General features: G+C 43.5%; 1 protein-coding gene across 9 annotated transcripts in view; it reads left to right on the plus strand.

The window, feature by feature from the left end:
* Positions 1-10,000, plus strand: part of LOC113829205 (zinc finger C2HC domain-containing protein 1C) — a gene marked incomplete at its 3' end in the record, with an annotated part of 80,592 nt that overhangs the window by 63,009 nt on the left and 7,583 nt on the right. For all 9 annotated transcript variants that reach the window (XM_070122158.1, XM_070122160.1, XM_070122159.1 and 6 more), the window contains 1 exon segment: positions 4,653-5,597. In XM_070122158.1, the coding sequence (XP_069978259.1) occupies positions 4,653-5,597 (945 nt within the window).

Consider the following 10,000-nt stretch of genomic DNA (forward strand, 5'->3'; position numbering starts at 1 on the left):
ATCCAAACTTTATAAGTGGGTAATGATGAAAAAGAAATTTATAATTGAATTGATAAAGATAAAAGAGGAAGAAAGAAAGAAAAGAAAGAGAAAAAAGGTATATGTGTATTGTTTATGTAAAGCATGTGGATGTCTTCGTGTTGTTGGTTTATCGGTGTCGCTTTATGATGACGCGTGGAACACTAGATTGCTTTTATATATGTGTGTGTGTGTGTATAGATGTACACACACACACGCACACGCATACGCACGCACGCACGCACGCACGCACGCACGCACGCACGCACACACGCCCCCCCCCACACACACACATATACATATGCATATGCATATATGTATACATATGAATACATATATACATATATGCATATATGCATATATGCATTTACATGTACATATATATATATATATATATATATATATATATATATATATATATATATATATATATATATATATATATACATATACATACACACATGAATATGTGCGTGTTTGTGTGCGTGCGTGCGTGCGTGTATATATGGTACACATTCCTCGCTTCGAAGCCCCATTACGGACCGTCCCTGTCCGTGGCGCAGCGAAGTGGTTGAGCGAAGTGTTTGGCGTCAACAAACCCGTCGACATTTAGCACTTCACAAACACCATCGATTCGAAGCGTCAGAGTTTGGCTTTAACGTCGGCTATTTTCGTTGCTAACTTGCGTACGCGTGAAAGTTGCTTGGTATCAAACGCTCGCTTGCTTTTGTTTTCGGTTTGTTTTGTTTCCTTTTGTAAGTTTGTTTACCTGCCAGTCTGTGGCAAGAAGGTGAATGGTTTAATTATGCGTATGGTTGTTAGTGATTTTTTTTTTTTTACGCTCGTCTTCCGTTTTTAATTTTCATAATTTGGCTAATTGTAATTAACTCATCTAAGCACAAAATTACGCAAACTACCCATTCAATTTATCGTCCTGACATTCTCTTCTACGTCATCATTTTATTTTTATTCCTTTCCCATGAGAAAAGAAAAGAAAAGAAGAAAATAAAAGAAAATATTTTACACCCGGGGTCTCTGCGTACGTGACTGCGTGTTCCACCGGCCTTGACACAGTTAGGCTAACGTTCCATGTTATTACCTTGTGTTTACCTCTGAAGGACACAAAATGCACAATTATAGATTACCAACATAACAAATGGATTTAAAATCGCCATGTCAGGACAGTTTGAAATTTTAAAGGAAAAATTATAAGGAAGATAAAGATAGAAAGTCGAAGGTTCGTTGCGATACATCACATGGCATGGATGGACTGAATTATTTGTTCGAGTATTTATGATTAATCTCGTATTCGCTTCATCGTGTGTTTGCTTACTTATTTATGCATTAACTTGGCCGTGTGTTCATTGATTTTCCCCTCCCTTATCTCATAATAACTTGCTGGTTCAGTTCAAGTAAGATATTTAATTAAGTTGGAACTTATATAATAGTTCAGTTGAAAGTTAGGGTAAGAATTCAATTAAAAGTCAGGGTAAGAATCCAGTTAAAAATGGAAAAGAATTCAGCTTGGTCAGAAATAGCTCACATATTAAGAAATAAGTGAAAGAAATCCGTTATCCATTTTTTTTTTCACGCAAGTTCGAAAGATGAATCAGAGATGGCGCTAGTGGTTGAGTTGCGTGTCCAGAAGTGTAAGAATTCAATTAAAACTCGGGGTAAGAACCAAGCTAAGAGTTGGGCAAGAATCCAGTTGGAAATGAGATAAGAATTCTATCAAAAGTCAGATCAGGTTTAAAAAATAAGTTAAAGAAATCAGTTATTCCCTTTTTTCACGCTAGTTCGAAAGATGAATCAAAGATGGCGCTGAGTCGCGTGTCGAAGCCGAGTTTGAGAATTAGGGTGCGTGTGAATGAAAGGGAGGAAGGGGAGGGTAGAGGGTACAGGGAGAGAGGAATGAGGGAGATGGAAGGGTGAAAAGAGGGGAGAAAGGATGAAAGGGAGAGTGAAGTGAAATGGGCGCCTGGAGAAGTGAAAGGATGGAAGTGGAAATATTGAACGATTGAAGGAGAGGAAGGGAGAGAGGTGGAAGTGGGGAAGGTGGAAGGATGAGGAATGGGGGGAGAGGGAGAGGAGGAGAAAGGGAGAAAGGGATGGAGAGATGGAGAAGGATAAGATAATGGAAAAGGAGTTGGATGAGGGGAGGTGGGGGAAGGTGAAGGAAGCAGGGATGGTGAAAAGGAAGGCAGGAGAGAAACGAAAAAGAGAAAGGAGGAAGCGAGGGAATGAGGGAGGAGAAGGGAGAGAGAAAGAGAAGAAGGAGAGCTATGGGAGGGAAAGTAAAGAGAGAGAGAGAGAGAGAGAGAGAGAGAGAGAGAGAGAGAGAGAGAGAGAGAGAGAGAGAGAGAGAGAGAGAGAGAGAAAGAGAGAGAGAGAGAAAGAAAAAGAGAAAGAAAAAGAAAAAGAGAAAAAAAAAGAAAGAAAAAGAGAAAGAAAGAAAGGAGAGTGGATGAAGATCATGAAGCGAAGCAAACAGAAAGAGGAATGGAAGAAGGGATGATAAAAAGGGAGGAAGGGGGGAAAGAGGGAGATGGTCCATGTTCGTTCTAGATTCCGATGTTGCAAAGAAGGTCGAATATTGCACGCGATTTGCCTGCAAAGTGAGGTGTTAAATCGGTGGCTGATTTTAATGGTATTCGCCTTAATTCAGTGTTGATTTTTTTTTTCGTTTTATATACTTCATTAATATCACCATTATTGTCCTTATCACCATCATCATCATTATCATGATTATCGGTATCATCATCATCATCGTCATCGTCATCGTCATCATCATCATCAGGTCTTCGTGCTCCATCTTTTTATCTATTTTCGTATTATTATTACTATTTTTTTTTCTTTTTCTTTTTTTCTTATTTGGTCCTGCTCTTCTCCATCTTTCCCTTGTTCGTACTCAGATAATTATTTCCATCAAATCGCACTGATTAGTTAATTAGGTAATTACTTACTTATCTAGTCACTAACTAGCTAATTAAGATACTTTCAGGTACTTACCTTAATGAGGTTGTCCCCGCTGTTATTATTAAGGGTTATGGTTAAATTTCTAAATTTTGCTACCGATAATGCTACCATTAAAACTATTACTACCTTTACTATTACTTCAACTGCAACTATCCTTATTATTGGTCTAACTACTATAGTACAACTGCTACTACAATTACTATTACTACAATTGTTATGCTATCACTGTTACTGCTATTACACTACCACGACTGTTCTGGCACTGCTACTACTATTACTAACACTCCAACACTACGACAGATGCTACTATCATTACTACTACTACTATCACTATCACTATTATTACTACAATTACTACTACTACTCTTACTGCTGCCCTTAGTGCTACTATGATTGTATCTTGTAACAACTAATACCCCAACTTCTGTTATCCATACTACTACTACCAACTCTCACTACTGTCCTTACTATAACTGCTACTATAATTACCACAACTATTACACATGCTGTTATCCATACTACTACTGCTCCTGCTACTCCGACTACTCCTAATTCTACTCCTGCTACTTCTGCTACTACTACTACTACTACTACTACTATTGCTACTACTACTACTATTACTACTACAACTACTACTATTGCTACTACTATTGCTACTGCTACTAAAGAGTGCTACTGCTATTACTACAACAACCGTTGATTTTGCTATTGTTTCTCTGCTAAGGTTACACAAAGGTTACTCATAATTTTTTCGCTTTTCAAAAGTGCACTTCGAACCTATTGAAAATTTATTCTTGCTTTTGCAATTATGGTTTAAATAGATTAATATAGTAATAGTAGTAGTGGTAGTAATAATAATAATAATGATAATAATGATAATAATAATAATGATAATGATAATGATAATGATAATGATGATGATCATTTTGTTTTATTTAATTGTTTTATCATTTTCATTATAAACATTATTGTTTCAGTATTATTTTTGTTGTTATTGTTATTAGTATTAGTATTGTTTTTATTACTATATCTTATCATTATTATTATCATTGTTATTGTTATTATTCTTGTTTATTATTATATATTATTATTATTATTATCATTGTTATTGTTATTATTGTTATTCTTGTTTATTATTATATATTATTATTATTATCATGTTATAGTTATTATTCATCATCATATCAACACCATCACCACCACCATCATCACCATTACTACCATATGATATTATTTTAGCATTGCCAATATTCTTACCCTTCCTTGGTCACCATTAAATTACCATAATCACCACACCATTACCACAACACCATTAAAAAAAACTTGGATTACACCATACGAAAAACTGAAGAAAATCTACTTGGGATTAGCAAATGGTTTTGATTAGGTCTTGATACCTTTTCGATCCGGTGTGCTGTGTGCGAGATTTATGCACGTTTGACCTTTGACCTCTTAATGGTATCACGTGCCATGAGCGGAGCAAAGTTTGTGGGACTGTTATTGTTGTTGTTTTTGTTATTATTGTTGTTATCATTGTTGTTATTATTAGCATTAGTAGTAGTTTTAGTAAATATGATTGTTATGATAATTGTTATTATTATCGTAATTATGATCATTATTGTTACGCCTTCCGCTCACCCGTTCCTCTCCTCCTCCAGGCGCGGCTGAGGGAGCAGCTGATGGTGGAGAAGGAGTCGCGCCTGCTGGAGATGGCGGCCCGGCAGGAGGCGCAGCGCCAGGGCACCATCCAGCGGGTCACCAAGTCGTCGGCGTCGTCGCTGTCGTCGTCGCTGTCGTCGCTGGGGTCGTCGGGCGGGCAGGGCCGCGTCAGGAAGCTGTTCGAGGAGCGGCGCAACAACGGCTTCAACCACAGCCCCGTCGGCTGGGACAAGAGCTACCCGCTGGAGCCCGTGCGCGGCGGAGGCCACGCCGGCGGCGGGGGCGGCCGCCCGCCCGTCAAGCCCGCCAGGGGCGTCGTCAGAAACAACCGCGGCGTTAGCGTGGACCGCGCCAAGGCCGCCTACGACCCGGCGGCCATGAGGCGGTCTCGCAGCCACGCCGCCCTCCAGCGCAACAACAACAACAACAACAACAATAACAACAACACCAGCAACGGCAGCTACAACAGCTACGGCGACCCGCGGTCCCCCCAGCGGACGCTGCGGCCGCCGCAGGCGCGCCAGCCTGCGCACCACAAGTCCACCTCGTCGCTGCTGGACGCCAACCAGAACTACAACGGGCGCGGCGGCAGCGGTAGCAGCGGCTTCTACAGCCGCGGGCCCTCGCGCGACGCGTCGCCGTCGCCGTCGCCGTCCAACGCCAACCGCTTCGGCTTCCGCTCGCGCGGCCCGTCGCCCGCCCCGCCCCAGGCGCCGCGCCGCTCGCAGACCTTCAACGCCCACAAGGCGCCGCAGGACGAGGTGGACAGCAGAGGCTCTCCGGAGCAGCCGCGGCAGCCCCCGCGCCGCCCCGCCCAGCCCCCGCGACAGGCGCCGGCCCGACAGCCGCTCCGACAACCCCGACAGCCCGCCCGGCAGCCGTCGCCCGAGCCCGAAAACGACGAGGAGGAAAAGCTGTTCACGCCCAGCCCTCGCGTCAACAAGGTGAGTGCGGAACAGACTCTGTCTCTGCCTCTCTCCCCCCTCCTCTCTCTCTCTCCCCTCCTCTCTCTCTCTCTCTCTCTCTCTCTCTCTCTCTCTCTCTCTCTCTCTCTCTCTCTGTCTCTCTCTCCCTCTCCCTCTCCCTCTCCCTCTCCCTCTCCCTCACCCTCACCCTCTCCCTCTCCCTCTCCCTCTCCCTCTCCCTCTCCCTCTCCCTCTCCCTCTCCCTCTCTCCCCCTCTCCTCCTTCTCCCTCTCCTCCTTCTCCCATCATCTGTATCATCTTTCACTTCCACTTTTTTGACTCAAAATTTTCTACAAATCACCCTGTAATTTCCTTGTTTTCCCCTTGTTTTGAGTCTCTCAAAATTATCGCTTTTCAGACGACGGTGGGGGAGGGGGGAGGGTATCTGCCTGCCTTTACCATGGGGTCGGTAGGAGGGGGAACGGGGGGAGGAGAGAGGGGAGGAAGGGGAAGAGAAAGGTGGGGGGTAAGGGGTAGTAGGGGGTGTCTTTGTGGCACTGTGCTGTAGTTTGTAGAAGAAATGGACGCTGTGGAGAGTGATCCATATCGCTCTCCCTTCGTGTTGATAGTTGAAGCGCTGATAAGGGTGGCCTTCAGGATGGGAGAGCGAGAGGGAGGGAGAGAGAAAGGGAGAAAGGGAGGAAGGGAGGGGGAGGAGGATGGAGGGTGGTGGAGGAAGTGTAGAAGGGGAGAGCGGGGAGGAGTGGGAAGAGGATGGAGGGGGGAGCGGGATGGGGGGAGGAGCGGGGAGGAGGGGGAAGAGGATGGAGGGGGGAGGGGAGGAGGAGGAGGAGGAGGTGGGGAGAGGGGGAGAGGGGGGAGGGGAGGGAGAAGGAGGAGGTGGGAGAGGTGAAGGAGGGGGGAGGAGGACAGGGAGGTTTAGAGAGAGACAGAGGTAGTGAGAGATAAAAGTAGAGAGAGAGGTAGAGAAGGGAGAAGTAGAGGGAGAGAGATGGGTGGAAGATTAAGAAGTAGGAGAGAGAAATAGAGAGATGGAGAACATATATAGAGATTTATATATTTCGGTTTATTATTTGTCTGAAGAGGAAAGCGTGAAGATCTCGAAACGTTACATTTATGTTCAACTCTTAATGTGACTGTTTTCATTTTCATATATACATTTATACATATACCTATGTACATTTACACACACACACACACACACACACACACACTCATATATATATATATATATATATATATATATATATAGATAGATATAGATATATAGTTAGATAGATATATAGATAGATAGGTAGATAGATACAGAATTAGATATGGATAGGTAAATGTATACACACACACACACACATACATACATATATTAATTAATTCATACACACACACACACACACACACACACACACACACACAGAGGGAGAGGGAGAAGGAGAAGGAGAAGGAGAAGAAGAGAGAGAGAGAGAGAGCAAGAGAGAATATAGGAGAAAGAGATAGAGGTAGGAAAATAGAGACGGAAGAAATGAGAGAAGGAAAAAGAGAAAGAGGGAGAAAATGAGAGGGGGAAGAGAGAGGACCACAAGAGGAAGAGGAGGAAAAGTTACACATAACATGACCTGTAACATCTCTAAGCAGAATTTCCTCATCTCATAACCTGAATGTTTCACTTTGAAACAACGCCCGTAAGGAAAGATATCATAAGATACATTCTCCTTTGCTGCGATTACTGTATCGTTTCTATAGAGACACATGTAGTCAACAAATGACTCTCCCGTTTTTTTTTTCTCTCTCTCTCTCTTTCTCTTTATTTACGTCCTAACCGCAACGAACCCATAGATAATTCCCTCAGCATCCTTTTAAATACAAATCATCTAACCGCAGGACTAAATACCAACCAGAAATAATACGAATAACGATGATAATAGCGCGTAAATAGACATCGAATTGGCGCCGTCTGGCATCCCTACCAACCCACGTGACCTGCGCATATACAAACTCTTTCGCGCGAACCTCGGGCTGTAGTCGGAATCACTGGCGCGGAGACGAGGATATACAGTGAGAGAGCGAACGGAGAATATTTATTTTCGTGTAGTGTGGAAAATTGTATTATTACTTATTTATTTTTTTTTTTTATTTGGGGGATGGGGGGTGGGTGTAGGGGTAAGGAGGTAGAGGATTATGGTCGTTATATATATATATATATATATATATATATATATATATATGTATATATATATATATATTTATATATATTTTTTTCTTTCTCTAAGATTATGGGTATTTTAGGGAAAAAGTGAAATTGTGTACGTTTTTTTCTTTCTTTCTTTAATGGCTATTCGAGTGTTTTCATTCATGGATTTAGCACGTTCTTTCGTTCTACATTAAACCCCAAATACAACTGGTGAATGGTGCTCTTGACTTCAAAATACATCGACTGTTCATACGAGTTCATAATGAGAGCGATATTTGTTGCCATGAACAACAGTCAAAAAGGACGTTGTTCACTTATAGCGCCAGAAGAGGGTGGGGGGTGGTAGGGGTAGGGGTGGGGGTGGGGGTGTTGAATGCGCTTGCAACTGGAATTTTGTAAAACGCTGCTTGAGTAAATACGAGCTTTGGTGAGGGAGGGAGAGAGGGAGAGAGGAAGGGAGAGGGAGAGAGGGAGGGAGAGAGGGAGAGGAAGGGAGAGATCGAGAGAGAGGAAGGGAGAGGGAGAGGAAGGGGGAGGGGGAGAGGGAGGAAGGGAGAAAAGGGAGAGGGAGGAAGGGAGAAAAGGGAGAGGGAGAGAGAGAGAGAGAGAGAGAGAGAGAGAGAGGGAGGGAGAGGGAGGGAGGGAGAGAGAGAGGGAGGGAGAGAGAGAGAGAGAGAGGGAGAGAAGCAGAGAGAGAGAGAGAGAGAAGGAGAGGGAGATATAGAAATGAGAGAGAGAGAGGAAGAGAGAGACAGACAGACAGAAACAGAGAGAAAGACAGAAAAAAACAGACAGACAGACACAGAGGAACAGACAAAACACAAACGAATCTGGGACATCAAACACACTGTCACTAATTCGACATTCGTATCGGCCGTGTGCGCCTATGACTAATCTTGTACATTTTGTTCAGGCTGCCAGTTGTCCCAAGTTCTCATGACAGAAGGCAATTAATCTTTCCTTCAGATGGATATCAGTGTCTCGCTCCATTATTCAGTGGCCATGAGAACTGATCAGTAGGATTTCTGCAAGTTATATATATATATATGTATATATATAAGGAAATTGATCTTGTGTATGTACGTTTCGCCCAGACGTAGCGTAGATACTGAAAACTCTGGAGAAATTTGCGCAGAGTTTGATAAGAGATCGGAGAAAATTATATGGCGGTTCCATGGTTGTTGTTTTTTTTTTATTTGTATTTATCTTTTGTTTCATCGCATATTTGTCCTTTGATTTGATCTGTATGTATTTTTTTCATTAAATGCCGTTTTATTCGTGTACACCTCGCTTTTGGCACGTGTAGCAGAATGTGTAAAATATTCGCGTAGGAGGTGATAAGATCGCGGAATAATTTTATGTTCTGTTGATGACGGGTTTATGGCAATGGAGCTTTAACCTCACATTTACCGGTTGCGGAAAAATGGTTTACCTTTTTGATGTTTTGCTTAACGAAGAATGCGAAAAGGTTAATGAGAGTGTGTCAGACTGTGAACTTGGAAATTACAAAGAAACGGGTATTCAGTACTGCGAATTAATATACTTGCATACATACATACATATGAATGCACGCATACACACTCACACACACACACACTCACACGCGCGATATTCTTGATAAAAAAAAAACGTTCAAAATCCGAAAAATAGGCCTGAGCAGGTTTTAGGTTTCGTCTCCTGCAATCCGCCTTTTAATCGCGCGACACCAATCTCGAATCGCGCAACACCAAACCTCGAATTGCGCAACATCAAACCTCGAATCGCGCAACACCAAACCTCGAATCGCGCAACACCAAACCTCGAATCGCGCAACACCAAACCTCGAATCGCGCAACACCAAACCTCGAATCGCGCAACACCAAACCTCGAATCGCGCAACCCCAAACCTCGAATCGCGCAACACCAAACCTCGAATCGCGCAACACCAAACCTCGAATCGCGCAACACCAAACCTCGAATCGCGCAACACCAAACCTCGAATCGCGCAACACCAAACCTCGAATCGCGCAACACCAAACCTCGAATCGCGCAACACCAAACCTCGAATCGCGCAACACCAAACCTCGAATCGCGCAACACCAAACCTCGAATCGCGCAACACCAAACCTCGAATCGCGCAACACCAAACCTCGAATCGCGCAACACCAAACCTCGAATCGCGCAACACCAAACCTCGAATCGCGCAACACCAAACCTCGAATCGCGCAACACCAAACCTCGAATCGCGCAACAC

This window comes from Penaeus vannamei, chromosome 5 (genome assembly GCF_042767895.1).
Source record: "Penaeus vannamei isolate JL-2024 chromosome 5, ASM4276789v1, whole genome shotgun sequence".
Classification (NCBI taxonomy): Eukaryota; Metazoa; Arthropoda; class Malacostraca; order Decapoda; family Penaeidae; genus Penaeus; species Penaeus vannamei.